Below are 26842 nucleotides of genomic sequence, written 5' to 3' on the forward strand. Positions count from 1 at the left end.
GAACTATATTCAATATCCTGTGATAAGCCATAATAGAAAAGAATAAAAAAAGAATATATATACAAAAGTTTCTTACTGACACAGCATTATAAATCAACTATATTTCAATAAAATAATATAAAATATAAAATTACTGGCATCTAATCACATTTCCAACTGATAGCAGAAACAAAGTAACTTCCCCTACCTGACACTGGAAACAGAGAATAAGAAAAGATCAACTCAGGAAGAGTTATACTAGCTGCTCTTCCTTGATTTGTCCCACACCACAGGAGAGGTTAACAGACCTCTGGATCGCTCTTCTCACCTCCTTTCCACTGATTCTGTATCCTTCTCTTCTCTCTGCCCTATTCTTTTCTCTCTTTCCTTCTCCTACCTTTTTTTCCTTCCTCATATTCTACACTTTGTATTTGCATTCGTTCTCATTTCCCCTTTAACTTTTCTCTGCACTGTTCTCCAGGCCGCATTTCGGTTAGAGTGACCCTGGGGAATCCTTGGGCAATGCTTTGTCCAACTGGAAGAACTTAGGCCAATTCTGGTAAAGCACACCAACAGATCTGCTTCTGTAAAGCACACCAACAGATTTCTTCTATTTCTGAGGAAACCAAGCACTGATTCTCTAACACCAATGGAGGATTACCCGCATATGAGGTCAAATTGTTACTAGCCACAGTGGGTAAGACAAGTTTCTAAACTGCACTGTATAGTATCCTGAAAAGTAACAGGGGAAAGGCCCTCTTAATTTACAGTAATTTTAAATAAAAGAGAAACGGAAAGCTAAATATGAAGGAGAAAGAGAAAAAGAAGTCACGTTTTGGGGGAAAATGCTGTGTGTTGACAGGGCAAATATTAAAAGCTATAGAACAGTTGCTGGACCAGGAAGGTTGGGGAGAGGGGGAAAAAAGTAGTCCCTGCCCCAAGAGAACTTAAGTCTTATTCTCACCACTTCCCAAATCCACAAATGTAAACATTAGAGAACCAGAGAGAGGACAGCCTCTTGAACCAAAAGTGTCAGGAACCTAACATAACGAATTGGATGTTCTGGGACAGAAAAATAATGACTGGATAGAAAACATTTTGAATTTAATACGAAGTTATCCCATGTGTTAAAGTCAGTGACACCGTATGAGAAGCCAAGAAAAGGAATAATCCACAATTAAGAATCGAGATCACCAGCTGAGGCCCTAACAAGCTGTGTAACCTTGGGCAAGTCGCTTGACTACTCTGATCCAAAGATGGGTCTTTCACTGGCAAAATTGACTGTAATGATTAAATAACACTTTGAAAAGTTTTATATAACATATCTATGTGAGGTCAAAGGAAGCAAAAATTCTATGTTTCAATTTCCAAAGTGAAAGCCTGACTCACCTTCCCAACCTTGTTAAACCCTTTAATGAACCTGGAAGAGTCATGTGAGGCTCCAGGGGTGGGGTAGTGACTATTTATAGTCAGTTCCTCTGTATCTCAGTGGCTTCATCTGTAAAATGGGAGGTGTGGAATTCACTCACATATCCACGAAATAGTGCAGGTCTGAGGAAGGAAGTGGAGAATGTACTGTACATGAGTAAAACATTTACACAACCCTCCCTCCCAGGGATAAATAACCCAGATCATCTGGACAGAATTAGAAGGGGCCTTAGACAGCATTTACTCTCCTGTTTTACAGATGGGAAAACTGAGGCTCAGATAAATGAACTTGATTGTAGAAGTCTAAAAGCCAGCCAGTGGCAGAGCTGGAGCTAGGGGCCAGAGCCACCAGTTCCCATGTCCAGTGCCCTCTTTGCCTGATCTCAGGGTCACGCAAAACACCTGAGGCCCATACAACGCATTACCAACAGCAAGACACACTATAATTTCATCAAAAGCTAAATGTGGGCTATCCAAGGGAAGGGGTATAAGACTCTGAAGAGGTCAGTGCTGAGAGCTGGGAAACGGAAGGCCTTGTTGGGAAGGTAAGTAAAGTCCCAGACATATTCAGACATGAAGAGATTAAAGAAATACATCTGGAAGAAAACGTTTATGACTTTCCTGGTGGTTCAGACGGTAAAGCGTCTGCCTACAATGCAGGAGACCCAGGTTCAATCCCTGAGTCGCAAAGACCTCCTGGAGAAGAAAATGGCAACCAACTCCAGTATTCTTGCCTGGAAAATCCCATGGATGGAGGAACCTGGTAGGCTACAGTCCATGGGGTAGCAAAGAGTTGGACATGACTGAGCAACTTCACTCCACTGGGCAGTCTTGGGAAGAAAGACCCAGTGGATAAAATTTTCTTTAGGGAAAAGAAACAGGTGGCAGAGGATCAGAATGCTTTGAATCACATTAATTCTTCTTTTTTTTTTAAGGATAATTCTTGATTATAATTACTTTGTAATTTATAATTTACTCCTTTTGTTGTCTCCTAAGTTTTAACAAGGTTTTTATCTCTTTAGTTTGACATGCATCTCCTTCTTTTAAAAGTAGAGAACAGAAATTAACAGAGTACACTGCATGCAGTATGAGTAAGTAGTTTTTGCAAATATTTTCATTTCTTCATATAAATGTATATATATGTTTCAGTTATTATGCAAAACATATTTTTCATAGTGGTTTGCTTTTAAAAATGTGAGAACCACTGAAATAACGAACAAAATAAAAGTTCAAATAGTGCCTGGCACACAGTAAGCACTTAGTGCTGTGACTGTCATTGTGACTGTTATGTACCTATCTATTAAAGTTGTCTGTGGGACTATCTATGGTAACATGAAGGCCTTTTGGAGAGTCTAATGCACCAGATCGGTGTAAGTGAAAAGAAGCAAAAAGCACTTCTCTCCACCCATACAACACAGCCCTATTTAGGCACATATTTGTTGCTTGGTCCGCAAGTTGTTACAATGAACTGAAAAGTCCACAGGCCGCACTTTATCTAACATTGTCACGCTCAGTCAGTATCTGTGAAGAAACGGAGGCCTGGCGCCAGAGTTAAGTTTATTTATTTTCACCTGGGTGGAGGTTGGGGTGGGGAAGGGGGAAGTCATGCCCATGTGTAGCTGAAGGAAGCAAATGAGTCATACAAAGAAACTGTTTGTTCCCACAGAGCCAGGTAAGTTCAAATGTGCCACAGACCAGGCCGGACTGACAGATACTTGAGGCTTCATGCAGGGCTGAATCACTTCCTTCTCTCTAGCCTCATCCAGACACATTAAAAAAAAAAAAAAAAGGCATCTGAGCCCCTTACAGACATAGCTCACACCAGGAAAAACTGGGAATTCCCAAACAGATACAAACAGGGGATGACTATGCATCAAGAAGTTACCTGAGGGGTTCCTTTAAATAACAAGCTCACCTGAACGTCCAAATAGTATCTAAATTCTAAAACCCTGACTTAAAAGAAAAATTTGAAAATGTGCTCACCAATAAGTGTATCAGAAGGTCTGGAATCCATCCTGGACACTGTGTGACCTTCAATTAGTCACTTCATCTCTCTGGGCCTAAATGAATTCATCTGTTAAAAAAAGAGAGAACACGTACTTCAGAGAATCATCGTAAAAAAGATAGTATGCAGTAAAACGGTTAGCCGAGGATCTAGCACTGGTAAATGCACAAAAAATGTCCTTCCCTTCTAGTCTACAAGTTAACAGTTGAGGTAAACTGAGGTTCACTGGCCACGCTGGCCTATGGAAAAGGTCATAGGTATCCTAAACGCTTCATGGAAATTGCTTTTTTTAAAGAAGAAACTTTATAATACCATGTATTTCTCTCTCCAGCACAACAGCCTATCTTATAAGTCTAGGAAAGCAGTAATTTCGCATCTCATTCCTTAGTGATTGCTAAATGTTTTGGTACTGCGCCCCCACTTATCCATTCATTATTAAACATAACGAGCTGGGGACTGGATATGCTGCCTACTTTCTATAATCGCGATGCTATTGCAAACTAATGAGAGAAATGTATTAAAATTCGCCCGCTGATGGAACTTCCCTGGTGGTCCAGTGGCTAAGACTCTGCTCATAATGCAGGGGGCCCCAGGTTCCAGCCCTGGTCAGTGAAATGAGTCCACATGCTGCAACTAAAAGATCCTGTATGCTGCAATGAAGACTCAAGATCCCACATGGCGCAATTAAGACCTGGCACGGCCAAATAAGTATTAAAAAAACAATAAAATTCCCCGCTAAGGTTGGGACCAGCCTACGCGGTTTCAACCCACTCTGGTCACAGCACTCGTTGCGCGGAGAAGGCCCCATACCGTGGGTGGGGTGGGAGGGGGCCCCATTCTAGTTTTCAGGGCGACCCCAATTTTTCGTTGGCGACGAATCCAGGACACGTGTCGCCATTTTGTGTTCAGCAAATATGGCGGCCACCCCCGCGGGGAAGGGGGCGGGGGACTGAGGGACCGCCACGTTAGCCGCTTTCCCTAAAGGATCCTAAAGCACGCCGCGCACTCGGCCGGTTCTGTCTGGCTCAACCGAAGGAAAAGGGAACGGGCAGAAATCACAACTGGCGCACCAACGGCCCCAGCGACCTTTCCTCAGCGGGAGGGCCGCTCAGCTCCACACCCTCAGGAAAGGTCCTCCAAGATGGCGGGCCCAGTAGGGGGCCGCCCCCGGACCGCGCGGGCGCGATGGCTGCGCCGAGCGGCGAAGGTGCCGAAAGGCAGCAGCGGGAGCGTAACCCTCGCGGGGGAAACCGCAGGAACCCCCCCAAGAGCCCGGATAAATGCACGCCATTGTCTTAAACGTGTGACGAGGCAGCAGCGACTAAAACGACACCAGCGTAGGAGGTGGGGTTTCTGCGGGCTTAACGAAGAGAGTTGCAAAATGCAGACAAAGCATTATGTAAATGGACGCCATTCTCTTTATGGCCCCGTTTCTAGCACTTCCCAGAAACCATCAGCACAGCCGCGACTCTGATGGCGGTGGCGCGGGATGATTTTGGTCTTTCTCCCCACCAGCTGCCGCCACAGGGCCGGGGCGGGGGTGGGGACTGGCGCGGGGCGCCCGGACGCTGAGGACGAAGGGGCCCCACGTGCCCGTCCGAGCGGGCGCCCGCCCCAAAGGCCTCGTCTCGGCTCCCCTCCCCCCCGGAAGACCGCGGCTGCCCCTCCCGTCCTCCCCACACCCTTGCGCATGCGCTCTGGTCTCTTCACGCGCACGTTTTAAACCCGCGGCGTCCTAGCAGCCGCCTGCAGTTACGGCCAGGGCTGTCTGTGTCGCTCCGCACTCAAACCGCTTTTGTACGGCGGGAAATAATGTGTCGCTCCCAAGCACAACATTGCCATTTCCAAACGTCTGCCGGCGCCTTCTGGGGTTAATAAAATACATGTTCGTCTTAAAATTTTGCCGGAATCACAGCTTCTGCCCACCGGTGCTTTATTTTCAATGCTAGCCTATTAAGAGGGTTTTTGAAAAACTACTCTATTGGGGTTGGCGCAATCTTGTGACCTAAAAAGGATGGGTCCTCATTTTTTTTTCAAAGGGTCCTGCGCAGCAAGCACTTCCGGGGTCAGAGGGTACGCGGGGTTGAAAGCGGGCTTCCCGCCCCGCCCAGACCGCCGAGGCTGCCGCCGGAGTCGCCACCGCCGCGCCCTCGCCCACCCGCCCGCCCGCCGCTCCCGGCCCCGCTCGCCCCCTCCGCCGCCGCCGCCCGCCCCTGCGACGACGCCGCGGCCTCCTGCCCGCGCCCGCTCGCTCCCGCGGCCCTCGCTCGCCTCGCGCCGGCAGTTTTGGGCCTACACCTCCCCTCCCCCCGCCAGCCACCAAAGACTTGACCACGTAACGAGCCCAACTCCCCCGAACGCCGCCCGCCGCTCGCCATGGATGCCGGTGTGACTGAAAGTGGACTAAATGTGACTCTCACCATTCGGCTGCTTATGCACGGAAAGGAAGTAGGAAGCATCATTGGGAAGAAAGGGGAGTCGGTTAAGAGGATCCGCGAGGAGAGTGGCGCGCGGATCAACATCTCGGAGGGGAATTGCCCGGAGAGAATCATCACTCTGACCGGCCCCACCAATGCCATCTTTAAGGCCTTCGCTATGATTATCGACAAGCTGGAAGAAGATATCAACAGCTCCATGACCAACAGCACGGCGGCCAGCAGGCCCCCGGTCACCCTGAGGCTGGTGGTGCCGGCCACCCAGTGCGGCTCCCTGATTGGGAAAGGCGGGTGTAAGATCAAAGAGATCCGCGAGAGTACCGGGGCCCAGGTCCAGGTGGCGGGGGATATGCTGCCCAACTCCACCGAGCGGGCCATCACCATTGCTGGCGTGCCGCAGTCTGTCACCGAGTGTGTCAAGCAGATCTGCCTGGTCATGCTGGAGACGCTCTCCCAGTCTCCGCAAGGGAGAGTCATGACCATTCCGTACCAGCCCATGCCGGCCAGCTCTCCAGTCATCTGCGCGGGCGGCCAAGATCGGTGCAGCGACGCTGCGGGCTACCCCCACGCCACCCATGACCTGGAGGGACCACCTCTAGATGCCTACTCGATTCAAGGACAACACACCATTTCTCCGCTCGATCTGGCCAAGCTGAACCAGGTGGCAAGACAACAGTCTCACTTTGCCATGATGCACGGCGGGACCGGATTCGCCGGAATTGACTCCAGCTCTCCAGAGGTGAAAGGCTATTGGGCAAGTTTGGATGCATCTACTCAAACCACCCATGAACTCACCATTCCAAATAACTTAATTGGCTGCATAATCGGGCGCCAAGGCGCCAACATTAATGAGATCCGCCAGATGTCCGGGGCCCAGATCAAAATTGCCAACCCAGTGGAAGGCTCTTCTGGTAGGCAGGTTACTATCACTGGTTCTGCTGCCAGTATTAGTCTGGCCCAATATCTAATCAATGCCAGGCTTTCTTCTGAGAAGGGCATGGGGTGCAGCTAGAACAGTGTAGGTTCTCTCATAACCCTTTCTGCTGTTTTCCCATGATCCAACTGTGTAATTTCTGGTCAGTGATTCCAGGTTTTAAATAATTTGTAAGTGTTCAGTTTCTCCACAACTTTATCATCCGCTAAGAATTTAAAAATCACATTCTCTGTTCAGCTGTTAATGCTGGGATCCATATTTAGTTTTATAAGCTTTTCCCTGTTTTTAGTTTTGTTTTGGGTTTTTGGCTCATGAATTTTATTTCTGTTTGTCGATAAGAAATGTAAGAGTGGAATGTTAATAAATTTCAGTTTAGTTCTGTAATGTCAAGAATTTAAGAATTAAAAAATGGATTGGTTAAAAAATGCTTCATATTTGAAAAAGCTGGGAACTGCTATCTTAAACTCTTTGTTGGTGCCTTTTTTTTCCTCCCCTTTTAGCGTTAGGCCTTTGTAGGAAGAGAGGTGGGCCCGTTCCTGGTATTTTCTCCAGCCCTTTTCATCTTATTGGTAAGATTCGATTCCCTCTCATCCCAACAAAGGAACCCGGCAGGCTGGGCCTGCTTTGGGGTGTTTGCAGAGATGGAAGGCTCTCTTGGAGAGTGACATCCCTCCAGCTAGGTTCCAGAGAGAGGCCTCTGCCCATTTCTCTGGTAGAAAAAACATGAGGGTTTTCTCGGATTGGAAGAGTATGCCCATTCTGTAGGACCTCTGATGAATGGTAGTGTGTCCTCTAGTCCAGCCGGCCCCAGCCCCACCCCCAATCCCATGTGCAAAACTCTTAGCCAGGAACAAAAAAATGTTCTGAGGTGGGAGGAGCCTGGGGGGCCCAGAGAAAAGGTGGGGGAGGGAAGGGTTGGGCTGGGGGGGAAGGGAGGGGCTGAGGAGGGGGGAAGGGAAGGGGGCTAGGGTGGGTCTAAGGGCTTGGGAGAGGGTAGGTGCTGCAGGGTGGTGGTAGGCATAGAGGGTGGTGTTTGGGCAGCAGGATTGAAGGGGGATGGTACCAGCGGGGCGCACGTGTCGAGCATAGCACCTGTGGCAAGCAGCCTGTCAGAGGATGTTCCTACACCTGCCAAGTGGTGTATCCAGAAACAATGGAGGCCCAGCTTATAATTCTTCAACTGTGTGCAATGTTTAGAGAAATCATTGTACCAGGAAATAATTCTGCCTAAATGGGGCAGTCCACACTGGCAGGAATGTAGGCTGATCTGTCGACAACCGCCGAAGAATGACCTCAATGTTAAAAATGCAGATTCCCGGGTCCCACCCCAAATCTCATCGGAAGACCGCATTTTTAACAAGACTCAAAGGTTCGGAATTAGTGCCGCTAATTCTCTTCACCGGGAAGGAATATTTTGCTGTAAAGGCCTAGCAGCCTCCTGTCAGCCAGTAGACCTAGGCTGAACCTGATGAGAGGAGGAAATTTTTCTACTATTAGGCAAAAACATATATATATAAGAAACAGCAGATTAGGAAAACAATTAGGTGCCAAAGTGTGTAGTTCAAACCAGGCAATGTGGGAGATCACAGAGAAATCCCTGTGGGAGGGGAGTGTTAGCCACCATAAATACCTGTTGAGGTTTCTTCTCTGCAGGGCATCTTTTTTTTGGAGGTACAGACCTGGTTCCCAGGGTCCCTGGAGGTAAGATTGGGGTCTGTTATGTACTTCATATCTACTGTGAAGTCAGGCAGGTGGTCACAAGGAGCACAAATCCTGGAGTCGAACCTGAATTTAAATTTGCATTCTGCCACTGTGGCCAGGGGTGAATTACTTAAGCTCTGTATAAGATGGAGCTGTTGAAATCAGCATCTCCTGGGTTTGGGGGTGGGGCAAGCATGTGTTAAACAGAACAGTGCTTACAAGACAGTAAACTTCAGTATAGATTGTAAAAAGCCAAAGGCCCATTTCTGCCCACAGTTTCTTTGGGCAGAGAAATATTGAAAGAAAGCAATGTTTACTAAATGATAAGCTGAGAGAAGGTAGTTGTCTTGGGCCAGGATAAATTAGGGAGACCCTAACGAAGAACCAGAAATAGGTTCAGTGTCTTCTAGAAATAATAAGCTCTTGTCTGTGTAGAATAGGAGGGGATAATTAGGTTGGACCCTGAGACACCAAGCTAAATGGTTTGTGAGATGTCCCTGAAACTTGCTGGGGGAATGGTTCCAATGCCCTGTAAAAAGTACACATCATTTTCCTCAAACCATTTTCCTTCCCACTGCTTCAAAGGCAAAGCTGACATTAATTTGTAGAGTAATGATTTAGGTAGCAAGAATGGATAGGATAGAAAGACGGGCAGCTTAGAAAAAAGGCAAAAACAGCAGTTAGAAAAATGCCTCAGGTAAGTAGGTTCTAATATTGGTGGGGAAGTAGTTATCAATAGAAATTCATATAGAAGGGGCCGCCAATGCAAGAGAGATTGAAACTGCTTGAGGAGGTGAGAAAAAAAGATGTATGAAATGAGAGGTCAGACCTGGTAATTGGAGTATTTGCAAGCAGAAATACTCAACAAGTAGCTTGAAATAGAAGACAGGGAATCAGCTACAGGGAGACAAGGAGAGGAAAGGGCTAAAGACTGAGCTTTGGGGTATAACCTGGAGGTAAAGGGATCTAGTCTAATTGTTCACCGCTATATTTCTAGTGCCTGTCACCATACCTGACATACAACAAGGGCTCAGTAAGTATTTTTGGAATGAATATGAAGGACACAGCCAAAGAAGAAGCAATAAAGGCAGCAGGAGAGAAACCAGAATAGCACCCTTGAAAATGGTCAAGGAGGACAGTTTCAAGGCCAGTGGAGTGACAATAAGGCAGTAATTGCAAGGTTTAAGGTTTATTGGACATCTACTAGGTGCAAAAATACTTTGAACTAAAACTCTTAAAGTTTTGGTGCACTTGGGAGATGTGTAATAGCCCATTGTAGTTAGAGCATAGTACTTAGTAAGGGAGAGAAGGGGAGGTGGAGGAAGCCATGGAATCATTTGAGACTACATTATAAACAGCTTTCAATGCCAAAACAAGGGTTTGAGCTTTATCTTGAAAACCAGTCATCTCCAAATATTTTCTTAAAGTGTACCCCTTTTATAAAAAGTCATTCAGATCAGATCAGTCGCTCAGTCGTGTCCGACTCTTTGCGACCCCATGAATCGCAGCACGCCAGGCGTCCCTGTCCATCACCAACTCATACTTAGGAAACAGAATTTCAGAAGAGAGATGTAGAGAAGCCAGATTGCTGCAGGAAAGGAGGGCCTGGGGGCCAAGGCAGTGAAGACAAGAGTGTAGATGGCTCAAATGCTTGGAACAAAGGAGGAAAAGAAATAGGACAATAACTTGGGGGAAAACTGGGAGAAAGGTCTTCTCTTTTTTTGTTGTTGTTTTTGAAAGAAACCTCAGTAAAGGCAGAGTAATAAGGAGGCAGCAGAAAGCTGAAAATGAAAGCTGCAGGTTTGAGAAGACTAAATAGAGCACTGGGGCAGTGACTATCAGATGTCCCACAAGTTTGACTATTACAGTTGAATCCACTTTGTCCCCTCTCTACGGGCCCTCGCACTTCAAGAGTCCTCGCCTTTCTCTTTGGGGCAGCTTCAGCCCACCCCGTCCTCTACTGGACTGAGGACTGAAAATGGATGCACACCCTCTGCAGTTGCTGTGTTTCTTCTCACAGCCCCATCATTCCTACCACCAGCTGTTAGGCCCCAGCCACTGCCACAGTCTGGAGGAGGCTAAACAGCTTGACAAGCACCTGTTGTGTCATATCCCTGAAGTTGTCCCCTGTATTTAGAAGGCCAGTCTTCCCCCAAGCCCTATGCCCTCCATTGCCCCACTCCGCACACGTATATCACCATCATGTACCCCACCCCTGCCAGCAGAACCACTGGGCAATGCATCACCATTTTAGGGTTCACCCCCTAGAGCAGTTATGTATTCTCTGTCACTTGTTTGCCAAGAGCTTGAGGTTTGTGAGCTGAATCCACCTCACCACCACCACCCTCACCCCACCCCCCAGCTACCCCAAGTAGTGAACCACATATGGTCCAGCATTTCTGGGCTGTCACCTCCTGCCAAAAAGACAGCACCCAGCCAAACATATAAATAGGCAGTCACTGTCAGAGAAGCTGCCCACTGCCGAGTCCTCTGGCCACCTTGCCTGGCCTGGTCACCTGAAGATTCCAATCTGACCACATCACTCCCATGGTTAAAGGCCATCAAGTCCCACCTCCACCCATGGTCTTCAAAAGAAAATCCAAACTCAGTGGAGTTTCCAGACCCTTTGGGATCTGTTCCCACCAGTGCAAAGCCTGCCAGCTTCTTAACAGTTCTCCAAAGTCATTCTGTTTGGACATCCTTGCATTTGGAAAAGCATTTGTTTCTTCATAATCTGTCCCTGGATGTCCTCTTCATTACTTTCCTGGGTTCTGGGGCTCCTGCTCTTTTAGCATGAAAATTCTGCAAGCACTGATTTATACTGATGAGCAAGATACCTGAGTTCTAGTCCTGGCTCTAGGTGATTTTGGACAAATTGCTCACCTTTCTGGGTTTCAATCCTTCACCTGAGATAACTGGATAAGAAAATATCCATGGTTGCCTGGGGAAATGATACTGCCTTCGTGGGTACCTACCTCTGCTGCCCTTCCTGCCACAGGACTGACTTTGACACACACACATGCCTTCTGTAAACACTCTTAAGAAAAAGGGAAGTTAACAAAAACCTGGCAGCAACAAGCCCAGCTTGGCATTTTAGATAACTATTCAACCAGGTCTTGATGGAGGAAAAAGCAGAAAGGAAGAAACTACCAGAGACATTTGCTCTGAACATCTGAAGGTGCTGGCGCCTTTAGACTTTATGGGGAAGCAGAGAGGGCAGTAGAGGGGAAGGCACAGGGGTCCGTGCCAGGGAAGGTTACACACAGGCAGGCAGGGTAAGCCGTCCCACCAGCAGACCCAGGCCCCCACGCTTTCCTTCCCCCACTCTCAGGCCCTAGCAGTGAAGGCTCTATGAAGTGGCTATGGCTCCCCTGAGAGTCCCCTGGACACTAAAGTAAGGAGAAGATAACTCTAGCTGCCCCCTGCTCCTCCCAGCAGCCTCTTAAGACTCCAGACATCTGCCTCGAGGCTGAGCACATCTTGGTGGGGGACTGAGTCAGCTCTTCTTCAGTGAAAGCAAACACATTCCCCAGTTAGTCACTCAGGTGGTGGAAGACCCCAAATCACTTATTCCCTGAGCTATGCAGCCGCAGCAAGGAGATAGACGCACTTCCTTAAACCTGCCTTCATGGAGATGAAAACCCATGCTGTCATTCATTAGTTTACCTCTATTTCAGAAAGCATTTCCAGGGCTTGTTCAATGGGTCCTTAAGAGAACCTTCTCCCACTGGCTCCTGACAGGACGTCAGTGAGGTCAGATGTGGTCATTCTCCAGCCTACAACCTGAGCCATGCCAGCAACATCTCCAGGACTGGCTAACATTTATCAAAAGCTTGGTTTGTGCAAAGCACTGCTCCAAGCACTTTAAATGAATTAACTCCTTGAATCCACAAGGCCCTGTGAGGTACATATTCTGATGCCACTTTACAGGTGAGGAAACTGAGGCACGCAGCAATGAGATGACTTGTCCAAGGCTACAGAGCCAATGGGAGGCAGAGCCAGTATTTGAGCACAATGTGGCTCTCAAGCTGCTTTCTAACCACCATTTTGGTTTTGTTTTTTTGGGTTTTTTTTTAATGTTTATTTACTTATTTCTGGCCATACTGGGTGTTGACTGCTGCTCCGGCTTTCTCTAGTTGTGATGTACAGGTTTCTCGTTGTGGTGGCTTCTCTTGTTGCAGAGCATGGGCTTTAGGGCGTTAGGGCTTCAGTAGTTGGGCTCCCAGGCTCTAGAGCACAGGCTCAGTAGTTGTGGCACACGGATTTAGTTCCCCTTGGCGTGTGGGATCTTCCCGGATCAGAGATCAAACACATGTCTCCTGCATTGGCAGGTGGATTCTTTACCTCTAAGCCACCAGGGAAGCCCCTAACCACCATTTTGGGTTGTCCCACTAGGCCAGAAAAATTGCCCCAAGAGAGTCTAAATGGTCAGAGAGTCTGAACATTGTTTTATTTTGTCTTTTTTTTTTTAAATTATGAAAGTATGATAACAGATTTTGCCCCAGGAGAGTCTAAATGGTCAGAGAGTCTGCATATTGTTTTATTTTGTCTTTAAAAAAATTTTTTTAAATTATGAAGATATGATAACAGATTTACAGGAGGCTTGGAAAATACAGAACAAGTTTCCATATAGTTCCACTATATATTACAATTATTTTTAAGTAGATAAATAAAATTTTTAGTTGGGGTTTTAATATCAAACTCTCAAAACTTAATAGAATGAATACCCAGAGAAGTAGAAGGATATAGTAGACCTGAAAAGCTCTGTGAACCAATTCAACATAATTAAGATTTATAAAATTTCACACAATGGTAGGATACAAATTCTATTCAAGTTGCCATAGACTGTAAACTAGGAGACACTGGAACATATCCAGGGATATAAAACAAGGTACAAAACTTTCACAGTATAAAGGTGTTGAAATCATACAAAATCTGTTCTCTTATCACTGTGGAATTATGTTAGGTATCAATATCAAAAGATATTTGAAAATAACCCACATATTTTCAAGTGCAATGTGACATTTACCAAGAGAGATCTTTGACTTAGTCATCAAAAGCCTCAATAAAGCTAGACTAAAAAAAACACAGAGGGTGATTGCAGAGAATAAAGCATTTAAATGAGAAGTTAGTATCAAATTAATATTCAAGATACTTTAAACAAAATCCCATGTATTTTATTTTGTCTTTAATAACTTATTGCCCAATTTTTCAATTAACACAGCAATACATATTTTATAGAACATACATAAATATGTAATACATATGAAAACCCATATTACTACATTATTGTGACTAGAGGTTAACATTCTCTAGTCTTTTATATACTGCTCTTTTAAAGTAATATATATATTAGCCTTTTAAAAATGGATCATACTCTACACACTAATTTGTATGCTATTTGCCTTTTTATTAAATTGAGATATCCTTCATATACCATAAAATTCACCATTTTAAAGTATACAATTTTGTAGGTTTTAGTATGTTCACAGCATTGTATAATCATCACCACTATCTTATGCCAAACGTTTCACCACCTTAAAAAGAAAACCATACCAGTCACTCACCATTCCTCACACACCCCATCTACCCTAGTGCCTGGCAACTAGAACTTCTTCCTGACTCTACTTCCAATAATCTACTTCCTGACTCTATGGATTAGCTTAGTCCGGATATTTCATATAGATAGAGTTATCTAATATGTGACCTTTTGTGTCTAGTTTCTTTCACTTAGCATAATGTTTTCAAGGCTTCCTCCATGCTTCCTCCATAGCACATATCAGTACTTTGTTCCCTTGTATGGCTGAGTATATTCCATTGTATGGCTGTAGCACAGGTTGTTTATCCATTTATCAGTCAATAGACATTTGAGCTGTTTCCTCTCTTTGGTTATTATAAATAATGCTGTAAGGAACATTGCTTTCTAAGTTTTTGTGTGGACGTATGTTTTCATTTCTCTTGAGTATATACCTAGGTGTAGAATTGCTGAGTCATGTGGTAAATCTGTTTAACTTTTTGAGGAACTGCCAAATAGTTTAACATGGTGGCTGTACCATTTTACATTCCCACCCGCAGTGAATAAGTGTTCCAATTTTTCTACCATCTTGCTAATGCCTGATAGTTTTTCTGTTTTTTTTTTTTTTTGGAGTCATCCTAGTGGGTGTGAAATAGTACCTCATTGTGGTTTTGGTTGGCATTTCCCTAATGATTTGCATTTCCTTCGTTGAGCATTTTTTCTTGTGCTTATCAGTCATTTGAATATCTTCTTTGGAGAAATGTTTATTCAAATACTTTGCCCATCTGAAAAATTAGGTTATCTTGCTGTTGAGTTGTAAGAATTCTTTATATATTCTATATAATAGAATCTTATCTGAGAGATGACTGCAAATATTTTCTCCCATTCTGTGGGTTGTCTCTTAACTTTCTTGATAGTGTCCTTTGAAGTGTAAAAGTTTTTAATTTTGTTTAATTTTTTTTTTTGGCCACACCATGCACAGCTTGCAGGATCTTAGTTCCCTGACCAGGGATTGGACCCAGGCCCCGGCAGTGAAAGATCCAAGTCCTAGCCACTGGGCCACTAAGGAATTCCAAAAAAGTTTTAAATTTAGATGAAATTCAGTTTATTTTTTTCTTTGTTGTGCCTTTGGATGTCATAGCTAAGAAACCATTGCTTAATATACAGTCATAAAGATTTATACTAACTAAGTAGGGTTGGGCCTGGTTAGAACTTGGATGGGAGATTTATACTAATGTTTTCTTCTGAGAGTTTTATAGTTCTACCTCTTACACTATAAAACTCTTAAAAGAAAACATTAGTATAAATCTTCATGACCTTAGATTTAAGCCTTTGATCCACTCACTTTGAGCTAATTCTTGTATATGGTCTGAGTACAGATCCAAATTCCTTCTTTTGTATGTGGATATCCAATTGTCTCAGCACTAATGGTTGAAAAAGATTTTTTAAATTATATCCTATTTTTTAACAATCAACTATGACCATTTTCACTGCAATAAATCAATAAATACTATTTTATAGTAGTATTTTTATTAGCCATATGTGCTTCATCACATTGATGTAATTTATTTAACTCATCTCCTATTTACAGAATTTAAATTGTTTCTACATTTTACTGTCTTAAACAATACAATGGTGAATATACTTAGAAAAATATCTTGAGATTCATCTCTATTTTCTTATGAAAAATTATCAAAACAGGAAAGTCTGGATTAAAGGGTAGCTTTATTTTCGAGGCTTTAGATGCACACCATCACCTTGCTCTAGAACAGTTCTCAAACTTTTTGGTCTTGGGATCCGTTTACATTCAAAACCCACTGTGGTTCCTAACAGGCTTTTGTTTGTGTGGATTATTTTTATTCATATTAACCATCTGAGAAATTATGTGCTGTGCTGTGCTGAGTCGCTTCAGTCATGTCCAATTCTCTGCGACCCTATGGACGATAGCCCCCCAGGCTACTCTGTCCATGTGATTCTCCAGGCAAAAATACTGGAGTGGATTGCCATGCCCTTCTCGGGGGATCTTGAAATTATAGCATTAAAAAAAATTAAATGTTTTTATATTCATTTCAAAATAAATATAATGAACCCATTAAGTGTTAACGTAGGTTATATATAATTTTATTAAAAACAGTATTTTCCACAACAAAAAATGTTTAGTGAGAAAAGTGGCAGTTTGACACTTGTGCAGAGCCTTTTAATATCTGGCTTAATAGAATATTCTGAGGTGTCATATCTCCTTCTGCATCAGTCTGCTGAGATACTGAACATCAACTAGCCTCTGAAAAACTGCTCTCCACACTAATGAGAGAGAACAAAATGGCAAATGACATCTCAGTGTTATCAAAAAAAATAGTTTTAAAAGACTGCCCGGCAGAGCTGAGAAATTGTTTAAAAAAAACATTTTTTTAAATAGCTTTGACCTCTTAGACCCCTAAAGAGTCTCAAGGAGCCCTATGGGTCCCTGACCACTCTTGTAGAAATACTGCTCTGTGGAAAAATTTTTCCAAATTACACTCTTACAACTGTCTTCTTTTCTCTGTACTTCCACCAACACTGGGAATTACCTTTCTTTAAATTTTATTTTATATTGGAATATAGTTGATTAACAATGTGTTAGTTTCAGGTATACAACATAGTAATTCAGTTATGCATATGCATTTATCTTTTCTTTTTTGAATTATTTTCCCATTGAGATTATTACAAAAGATTGAGGAGAGTTCCCTGTGCTGTACAGTAGGTCCTTGTTGGTTATCGATTTTATATCTTTTTTTCACATTTACTAATTTGTTAAGCAATAAGTTGGCTCTCTTTATGATTTGAATTTGCATTCTGTAATTTCTAATAATGTTGAAACTTTTTTCATGATTTTTATAATTTATGTTTTTCTTTTATAGGTTGCCTCTTCATATCCTTTGTACATTTTCTTCCTGAGATGAATATCTTCTATCTTAATAATTCTTTTTTTTTAAATCTTAATAATTCTAAGAGCATTCTATATATTTAGGAGTTACCCTAAATATATAAGCTGTAATTTCTAAGGCAGTTAATATGAATAAAAATAACCCACACAAGAAAAGCGTGTTAGGAACCGCAATAGTTTTTGAGTGTAAAGGGATCCCAAGAGCAAAAAATTTGAGAACTGTTCTAGAGCAAGGTGATGGTGTACATCTATTATAGCCTAAATATATGTGCATCTGAATTCCAGGGATTGTGAATGTTGAAGTTTTTTGATGTGCATGAGTTTTTTTTTCCATTTTTTTTTAATTGAAGGATATTTGTACATGAATTTTGTGTTGTTTTATATAGGCAAACCTATCAGCAGTTTTAATGGTTTAATCCTTTCCTTTTGCCCTGTGCTGTGCTGTGCTTAATTGCTCAATCGTGTACGACTCTGTGACCCCATGGACTATAGCCTGCCAGGCTCCTCTGTCCTTGGGGATTCTTCAGGCAAGAATACTGGAGCAGGTTGCCATGCCCTCCTCCAGGGGATTTTCCCGACCCAGGGATTGAACCTAGGTGTCCCACATTGCAGGTGGATTTTTTACCGTCTGAGTCACCAGGGAAGCCCTCCTTTTGCCCTACCTATAGTCAAAGAAATTCTCCTCTAATTTAATTTCCCACCACCACCAGGTGAATGGGCCTGTTTGGCCTAGGAAGGCATTGAGAAGTACAGGATTAACACTTTTATAGTATTAATAATATCTTCTTATTTTCCTTCTATTGATTCTGTATTACACAGTGAAAGTGAAAGAAGATCTTTAATGTAATCATCCCAGGACATCACCCAACCAAATGTCCTTGGGGGAAAGTTCCTGCCTCCTCAGAACAAGGTGACAAAAGTAGGATTTATTCTTTGTGTATCTGATGAGGTGGATCTTACCTGCTCAGAAGGCTGGAGACTGCTGAGTCTCCTGTTCCTCACTGGGGAGGAGATAGCCCATCTGGGTGGGCCTCCTGGCCTCATGCCAACACTTTGGTGCCCAGCAGGTGGCTGTCTCAACGTACCTGAGATGGGGCCAATTTTTACCCAAAAATTTAGCAAAGGATTTGGGTCTCCAAGAAGTCAAAGCTTTATTCAGGGACAGTAGCCTAAGCACTCATGACCCATTTCTTAGGAAGAGACATTTTAAAATAAGAAAAGGAAACTAGAACTTAGCAGACTGACAGGATATTCTAGCTAACCACAAATTTACAGAATTATAGCTTAGCTACAGAGATCTTCTCCTTTTGCAACTTTTTGCAAATCTCTCCAGTAAATGCTACCTTCTAGAACCTGACTGCTCTCTGAAAAAGGTAATCAGAAACCATTACAGAGTGGATTTTTGCAGCCAAGATGGCTAAACTGCATTAAGCAGGGATTTTCCCAATATTGTTTCCCATATTCTCAAGCAGACTAGAGATTTTCTTTGCCAATCTGGCAGGTGAAAACAAATGTCATTGCATTGTGTGAATTTTCATTCCTTAGATTATTGGTGATTAAAAAAAAAAAAGAAAAAAAATATGTTTCTCAGCTGTTTGCATTTCCCTTTTGGTGAATTACCTATTAACATCTTTTTTATTTTTTTATATTGGAGTGGTCATATTTTTCATATTGATTGAGGAACTCATTATATAATAAAATAGTAATCCATCATATACTGCATTTTTTTCCCCTCAATTTGTCAGTTTCCTGTTAACTTCTGCTCTGCACAAGTTTCTAATGACTAAGAAGCTAAATCTATCAATCTTTAACTTCACGGTTTCTGCCTTTAGTGTCACGCTTGGGAAATCCTTGCCGAACCACAATTATTAGAAAAAAAAATCCTGTTTTTTCTTCTAGTGTTTTATATTTTCATCTTTTACATTTAAATCTAATCTACCTGAAATTGATTTTGGTATATATGGAAGAGAAAGCTAATACTTTTTTCCCCAAATTGCTGGCTAGTTATCCCATTGATATTTCTTGAATAATCCAGGAATGACAAATATGTGCCTTAGTGTAGTTTTCTGTTCCTGGGCCCCTGGAAGACATTTCTAATCAAATGCAGAGCTCCTGGCTAAGCCTAGACTAGGCCTCACAGCCCTGCTAGCACTTCAGGGCAGCCACCTCCTACTCCTACCTGTGAGACTTGGTATCAAGATGAAACTCTTTGTCATTTACATGACTGAACTGACTTAGCAGCAGCAGCAGCAGCAGACTAATCCTTAGGGCTTCCCTGGTAGCTCAGCTGGTAAAGAATCCACCTGCAATTGCAGGACTCCTCAATTCAGCTCCTGGGTCAGGGAAGATCCCCTGGAGAAGGGATAGTCGACCTATATTCTTGGATTTCCCTGGTGACTAAGATGGTGAAAAATCCACCTCCAGTGTGGGAGACCTGGGTTTGATCCCTGGGTTGGGAAGATCACCTGGAGGGGGCCATGGCAACCCACTCCAGTATTCTTGCCTGGAGAATCCCCATGGACAGAAGAGCTTGGCGGGCTACAGTCCATGGGGTCGCAAAGAGTCGGACAGGACTGAGCGACTCAGCAAAGCACAACACAGACTAATCCTTCTTCTTCTTCCCTATTGATATGAGAAGACCTTTATTAGAAATTACATTATTTTTTATTCTAGACTTTCCTTTCTGTCTTATCAATATGCCTGTCTTTTCCTGTGCCATCTCCACCTGTTGGTTATTACTTCCATGTACTAGAAGGTAATGACTGGTAGCATAAGGTTTACACACTTTGCAACACATTCTTGAATATTTTCTCTCATTTAAACTTCTAAGTTTATTGAATCAAAGTGCCTCCAGAATAAGTTAACAAAACTTAAAATTCATTTTCATTTAAATTTTATTTAACTCATTAATTTTAATGAAAATTTTAAATTCATTCCCAAATTAGGTACACAGTATTTCTTTCCATTTTTAAAGATTCCCTTTATGTTTTTGAGGAGTCCCTGGTGGCTCAGACAGTAAAGAATCCACCTGCAAAGCAGGAGACCTAAGTTTGATTCCTGGGTTAATAAGATCTCCTGGAGAAAAGAATAGCAACCCACTCCAGTATTCTTGCCTGGAGAATTCCATTAACAGAGGAGCCTGGCGGGCTACAGTTCATGGGGTCGCAAAGAGTTGGACACAACTGAGTGACTAACACATTTCTGAATAGTTTTATTTTAAGTCCTACACATTACTGGTTAACTTTGTTCCTAGATATTTATTTGTGGTGAGACCTTTTTTACTAATATAACATCTAACTTCTTATTACCAGAGTGTAGGGTTCATGAGAGCAGAGACTATATACGTTTTATTCATAACTGTAGCTCCCCTGTAGGCTCTATATAAATTTTTAAATGAGTGAAGGATAATAGCATAAAGCAGTCCTATGGTCTTAGTGTGTTGTTAATTTGTAACAGACAACTTTACTAATTTGATTAGCTTTGTTTTTCATGTGATTCTCTGGAATTTTCCACATTTAAAAATATGGCAATTATCTTCTTGCCAATATGTATTGTTCTTATTGATTTTTCTTATAAGACATTGAATTGAATAGATTTTTCTATTCAGGTTTCTATTGTCCTTTGAGAACAATCCTAAGTTATAGGGATTTTGCATTCCTTTTATGGTAATACTTCTAGTGTTTCACTGTTAAGTATGATGACTAGAGTAAAAGCAAATTTGATGGAAAAAATATAATGGTTCTATTCTGGACATGTTCAGAGGGATATTAGTGTGGAGATGTCCAGGAGACAGCTGGACACGTAAGAAATCTGGGCTGGAGACAAAGATTTGGGAGTTCACAGCATGTAGGTAGGAGTTGAAGCCTTGGGATAGATAAATTCACAAAGAGAGAAGGCCAAGGATAGAACTAGAGAACATCAGTCTCAAGGCTGAGTAAAGCCAAGAGGACACCATCAAAGAGATGAGAGGAAATCAGTAAAGAAGGAGTCACAGAAGACCAAATGAATTTCTAGGGAGAGGAGGTGATCAACACAGCCCAACGGTGAGAAGAGTATGATGGAAAATAGGCCAAGGATTTAGCGTCTAGGAGGTCACCCATGACCTTAGCGAGTGTCAGGAGTGTTCATATTGTGATGGAGCTGAGCTCACCTGTGGCAGGTTGGGGAGAGGTGAGAAAGTACAGACCACCATAAGGACTCCTTCAAGAAGCTTCACAGGAAAGAGAAACCAAGAGATACAAGACTAAATTGAAAGGGAACAGAACTGAGAAAGAGATTCCGATTTTTCAGGTGGCAGTGACACGAGAATGTTTGTAAGTTGAAAGTGAAAAGACTATGAAACAGACTAAAAGTTTGAGAAAGAAATACAGGGAAAATATAGGTAAACAAAGCACAGAGGGCGTGGAAAGGATGGGCTCCTGGGGTGGGGGCCCCGTTGGCCTCAGTCTCCACTTTCTCTGAAGGGCAAAGAAGGATGCAAGATGGGTGAGGACTGGGCGTCTCAGGAGAAAGTAACTACCCACCTCTGTCCTTTCTGACCCTGACTGGCAGAGGAAGGAGGATGGGAGTCTGGACGGCAGTGAGGGTGCAGAATTACAGGCTGGGCCTGCTGAATAGGGAGGCCTGAAGGGCTACCGGGCAGACTTAGGCTTCCAGCTGAAACTGGAAATCATAAACCCACCTGGTCAGAGTAAAGGCCTAAAGAGATTCCAATTTAATTGGTCTGGTTTTTAACTTGGGTATCAGGAATTTTAAAAGCTGCCCCTTGTTAAACCACAAGGTCCTACTATATAGCATAAGGAAGGAAATATGCTCAATATCTTGAGACAAACCATAATGGGAAACAATATAAAAAAGACAGTATCTGTATGTATAACTGAGTCACTTTGCTGGATAGCAGAAAGTAACGCAACATTGCAAATCAACTGTACATCAATAAACTAAAAATTAAAATAAATGAATGAATAAATATGTATAAATGAAAGAAAAAGAAAAAGCTGCCCCAGTGATTCTAATATGCAACCATGGTTGGGTATTGCTGGGGTCAAAAAGTACCTTTATGGGAATTCCCTGGCAGTCCAGTGGTTAAGACTCCATGCTTAACCAATGCAGGGGGCCCAGGTTTGATCCCTGGTCAGGGAAATGAGATCCTGTAAGCCACACTGCAAAGACAAACAATAAAGTACATTTTGCATACGGAGACCCCAAACCTAGTTGGGAGGATAAAGAGAGGCTTGGCAGTTCTGACTGAAGCCTCAGTGTCCTGTGGGGGTGTGGACATACCCCCAAGTCACAAGAGGACAGATTCCTGCCTTGTTCTGCCCTTTGGTCAGGATCTGAATTCCTTTCCTGCCTTAAGTTAAAACACAGAAAGTTTCCCTGACAGAGAGACCCAGGAGCCCCTGGAATGGCAGTAGAATGCCAGGCTGAGGAATATGACAGTAGTTAGGGCAAACAATATGCTTTTCCGCTTAAGAACCAAGCCCTCGGCCTGGCTCACTCAGAGTATGTGTGTGTTTCAGGCTGCCTATTCAACTGAAAAACAAAAGCGGCTCTGAGACCAGAGTGGAGGTTTGAACAAGTGACCAGGATGACTCATGCTGCTTGGCTGCAGAGGTCAGGAGGCTGCCACCCCTAGTGGGCGGGGTGTGGGCGGGGCCTGGGCAGGAAGCGCTGCAGGTACAGTGGCTCCTGTGAACTTCCCACTTGGGCAGGCTGCCTTTTGGGTCAAGCAAATATTTTTACAAAAATTAAGACAAAAAATGTAACTTTCCAAAAAAAAAAAAAAAAGTAACTTTCCGCTTACGGCTGCAAATTTCTGGTGGAAGCACACTAGCTGAAGCAAGGATGAGGCCAATGTCTCTTACAAAGCCCTGGGGATGTTCACATAAAGATCACGTTATCAACATTAGGTCAGAAACTGACCTTTTTCAACACAGGCTCCAGTGGGAACAAGAGAAGGGCTGCCTAGCATGGATGCCCCTGTGAGGGGTCAGGAGGTAGGAACAGCCCAGAGGAGCACATTTAATGGACACTTTCAATATGCAGGTTTTGAGACATGAAGGAAACATTGAACCTATGCTGCCCATCGCATATGTTGCCATATGTGGCTGGTGAGCATGTGAAATGTGGCTGGTTTGAATTAGATGTCAAATGGACACCAGATTTCAAAGATGTAGTATAGAGGGAGAAAAATGTGTAAAATAGCTCATTAATCATTTATTGATACTTTTTTATACTGACTACACAGTTGAAATAATCATATTTGAACATAGTAACCTGTGTGATTAAAATTAATTTCACCTGTTTCATTTTACTTTTTAAAATGTAGCTATTAGCAAAGTTGAAATCACATTTGTGGCTTCCCTGATATTTCTGTTGGACAGTGCTGGCATATGCCCTTCACCCAATGAAGTTTTATTGGACACCTACTTTGCCCAAGGAAGCGTGAAGGTACAAAGCCATATAATATTAATAATGGCTCCAGTTTTTACAAGGCTGACTACTTGCCAGGCACTTTGCACTGATTTAGTAACTTGCCCTAGTTAAGAAAACGCACTGACTTCCAGAACCCACATTATTAACCAATTGGCCAAACTACCTTCCTGATGGTAAAGACCTTGGGGTCCAGCTGGGGTACATCACAGATGCCTGCCCTGACATCATAAAGAGACTTTCACACAGCCGAGAATATCCAAGTTAAAAACTTACCCTCAGGATCATGTACATTTTAGATGTTTTTTTTTTTTTAGCATAATTGAAACACACAGCCATCTAGCTGCATTCTCTTTCCCATTTTTTTTTTTTTAACAAAGATTGCCAAACGTTTTTGACATGCTGGTCAGAGGAAGAGGTTCAGGATGTGACTGAGGAAAGAACAGTTGTTCTCCACTTGGCTGCCCAGTGCAATAAGCTGGGGAGCTTGGGGCAGTGCTGACACCTGGGCCCCATCCTTAGAGATTCTGATGTAATTAGCCTGGTTTTGGGTCTGGGTTTGGGGTTTTTTTTAAGCTGCTCAGGCGGAGGGGGGGTAGGTTCTAATGTGTAATCGTGGATGAGAATCACTGGAGTAAAAAGTTAACTGGTCCATATGGAGGTTGGATCTCCCGACCCCAGGCTCTCTCATTTGTTTGCTTCTGGTTCATTCTGCCCACCGGACCAGCTGAAGGTGTGCCCATGTCCTGAACTCATGACAGTGGGCTGCTGGGGTGACCGGAGTTCAGTACAAGAAAGGGGACAAAGCCCTAGAGCTTTGTAAAGCCTGAGCATTTTGACTTGGACTTTTTCTGAACTTGTGCATTTTTTAAATACAGCTACCCTTGGGCAACTCTATTCCACTGTATTTACTGCTCAAGTTTTATGTATTTATAAATCTATACCCACATACACATATGCTAGTGGATGAAATCAGCAGGAAGTTGTGGAAAGTACACTGGACAGAAAGCCAAGAGTACTTGCAAAGAGTAGTAAATAAGCTTCAGAGATTTACTGCACAGTGTAGTAAACAGTAGACAACAGTATTGTTTTATAATCCTCATATCTAATGAGATATCATAACTTAATGTCCAACCACTAAAAATAAAGGATAATTATGTATCATTACAGAGATGCTAATTATTACTGCAATGGCAATCATTACAATATATAAAGGTACCAAATTAACATGTTGAACACCTTAAATTTACACAGTCACACAGTGTTATATGTCACATATATTTCAATTGGAAAAAATTTTTTAAAAAGCCAAGAGCACTCCTTTCCAATTCAGTCTGCCACTTCAGAGATCTTAATTTCCCCATCTGTAAAATGGGTACGAGTTGGCTTAGGCAGGCCTAAGACCTCTTCTTTTTCCAGTAGTCATGTATGGATGTGAGAGTTGGACTGTAAAGAAAGCTGAGCGCCGAAGAATTGATGCTTTCGAATTGTGGTGTTGGAGAAGACTCTTGAGAGTCCCTTGTACTGCAAGGAGATCCAACCAGTCTATCCTAAAGGAAATCAGTCCTGAATGTTCATTGGAAGGACTGATGTTGAAGCTGAAATTTTGGTACTTTGACCACCTGATGCGAAGAGCTGACTCATTGGAAAAGACCCTGATGCTGGAAAAGATGGAAGGCAAGAGGAGAAGGAGATGACAGAGGACAAGATGGTTAGATGGCATCACCGACTCAATGGACATGAGTTTGGGTAAACTCTGGGAGTTGGTGATGGACAGTGAGGCCTGGCGTGCTGCAGTCTAGTTCAGTTCAGTTCAGTTGCTCAGTCAGGTCCGACTCTTTGCGATCCCATGAACTGCAGCACGCCAGGCCTCCCTGTCCATCATCAACTCCCGGAGTTTACCCAAACTCATGTCCATTGAGTTGGTGATGCCATCTAACCATCTCATCCTCTGTTGTCCCCTTCTCCTCCTGTCTTCAATCGTTCCCAACATCAAGGTCTTTTCAAATGAGTCAGCTCTTCGCATCAGGTGGCCAAAATATTGGAGTTTGCTGCAGTCCATGGCGTTGCAAGGAGTTGGACACGACTGAGCAACTGAACTGAACTGAACTGAAGACCTCTTCCAGTGTTGAAATTCCAGAATTCTATTTATTTGGCTGTGCCATGTGGCATGGGAACTCTTAACTGTGGCATGTGGGATCTAGTTCCCTGACCAGGGATGGAACCCCAGGTCCCCGAATTGGGAGCTCAAAGTCTTAGCCACTGGACTACTAGGGAAGTCCCCATTCCAGAATTCTAGATTGAGGGCAGACTCTGCCTTAAATTTTGTGTCTGATTCCCCAGGGCAAGTCCCCTCTCTACAGCAGATCCTGTGCTGTTGGCCATGATGGAGATATCACCTATGAAACAAAAATTTCCCTCTGTATCCTATCATGCTTATCCCACCCTTCCCACCCCCACCCTCCTCATGTAAATTAGCCTGGGGACTCAGATCGAGAAACTTTGATCTCTTTATCTGGAGGCATAAAGATAGCATTGCAAAGCCTGTGGCTAGTGTGGAGGTGGCATGGTTCTGCATGCTTCACATTTTTCTGGCAAGTTTTATTCCTACCATATTCTCAGAGCAGGGACTTTCCTCCAACAAGACCCTGGGGAAACTGGTGATGGAATGTAGGGAAGAACAAGGACAGGGTGGGGGAGTCTTTTTGGAAAGGAAACATCAGCAAATTCTGATATGCAAAGATTTGAAAAACCGTTCACTTCAAGGTCACTCAGAAAGAACAAGGGACTGAGCTATGGACTTGGTTCTCTCACTGTATCATTTGAAAAACGATGTTTCATGTTTCCAAGCATTAGGTGCCAAAAGGCCTCTCTCCAAACCCCCGAGTCCCATTCTGGGGCCCTCCAGCCCTCCATCTGTCTGCACGCTGCCAGTGCGTGCTCTGAAATGCACATCTGACCATGTTCCTCCCTAGCTTAGAATCAGTCCCCAGCTTGACTCCTACCAGACCACCTCCATGACCAATAGAAAAAAAATCAGTAAAATCTAAGTTCTTTTCCACGTCCTTTGAAGCCCTTCACAATCTGGTCCCAGACTACAATTGTTATTCCATCTCGTGTAGATCTGTGCCTTTCTCCTACTCTCCAGCCCACCGAACCTGTTGACCTCCTACTGTCCCGTGTGCCATATTCCCCTCTGGGCAGCATGAGCTCCAGCAGGACGGACAGTGGCTGGACCACCCCAGCTGTGTCCACCCTCCAGCACCCATCCCGGTTCTTGGGACACAGGCTCAGTTAAGGTCTGCTGCCTAAATAACCAGCTAACTGAGCTATCATGTAAATTAAGGCCCCTGGACAAGACAATTCCTAAATTCTCTTCTGGCACTAGCTTCTGAGAACTGTTCCCCTGGGCCGAGCTCAAACCTGCTTAGAATTTGACCCAGTTCATACTAACAGTCACTGCAGTTTCCAATCCAGAAAAAATAGA

At 43.4% G+C, this 26842-nt stretch overlaps 1 protein-coding gene and 1 long non-coding RNA gene across 19 annotated transcripts in view; one reads left to right on the top strand and one right to left on the bottom strand.

Annotated features, from left to right (window-relative positions):
* The window catches only part of LOC133257260 (uncharacterized), a 58417-nt gene extending 53335 nt beyond the window's left edge, over positions 1 to 5082 (bottom strand). For 6 of the 18 annotated variants that reach the window (XR_009739492.1, XR_009739488.1, XR_009739487.1 and 3 more), the window contains exons 1-3: positions 4223 to 5076; positions 3391 to 3481; positions 1369 to 1530 (exon numbers count right to left, since the gene is read on the bottom strand). This is a non-coding gene — a long non-coding RNA (uncharacterized LOC133257260). Of the gene's footprint in view, positions 1 to 1368; positions 1531 to 3390; positions 3482 to 4183 lie in introns of all 18 variants that reach the window. The other 12 variants (XR_009739485.1, XR_009739483.1, XR_009739480.1 and 9 more) reach the window with 7 other exon arrangements.
* Positions 5083 to 5532: 450 nt separating this feature from the next.
* On the top strand, positions 5533 to 7245 carry PCBP1 (poly(rC) binding protein 1). Its single transcript, XM_061432894.1, has one exon. It carries the CDS (start codon positions 5789 to 5791, stop codon positions 6857 to 6859), a length of 1071 nt encoding a protein of 356 aa, XP_061288878.1. The 5' UTR covers positions 5533 to 5788; the 3' UTR covers positions 6860 to 7245.
* The last annotated feature ends 19597 nt before the right edge of the window (positions 7246 to 26842 follow it).

This window comes from Bos javanicus, chromosome 11 (genome assembly GCF_032452875.1).
Source record: "Bos javanicus breed banteng chromosome 11, ARS-OSU_banteng_1.0, whole genome shotgun sequence".
In the NCBI taxonomy this organism is placed as follows: Eukaryota; Metazoa; Chordata; class Mammalia; order Artiodactyla; family Bovidae; genus Bos; species Bos javanicus.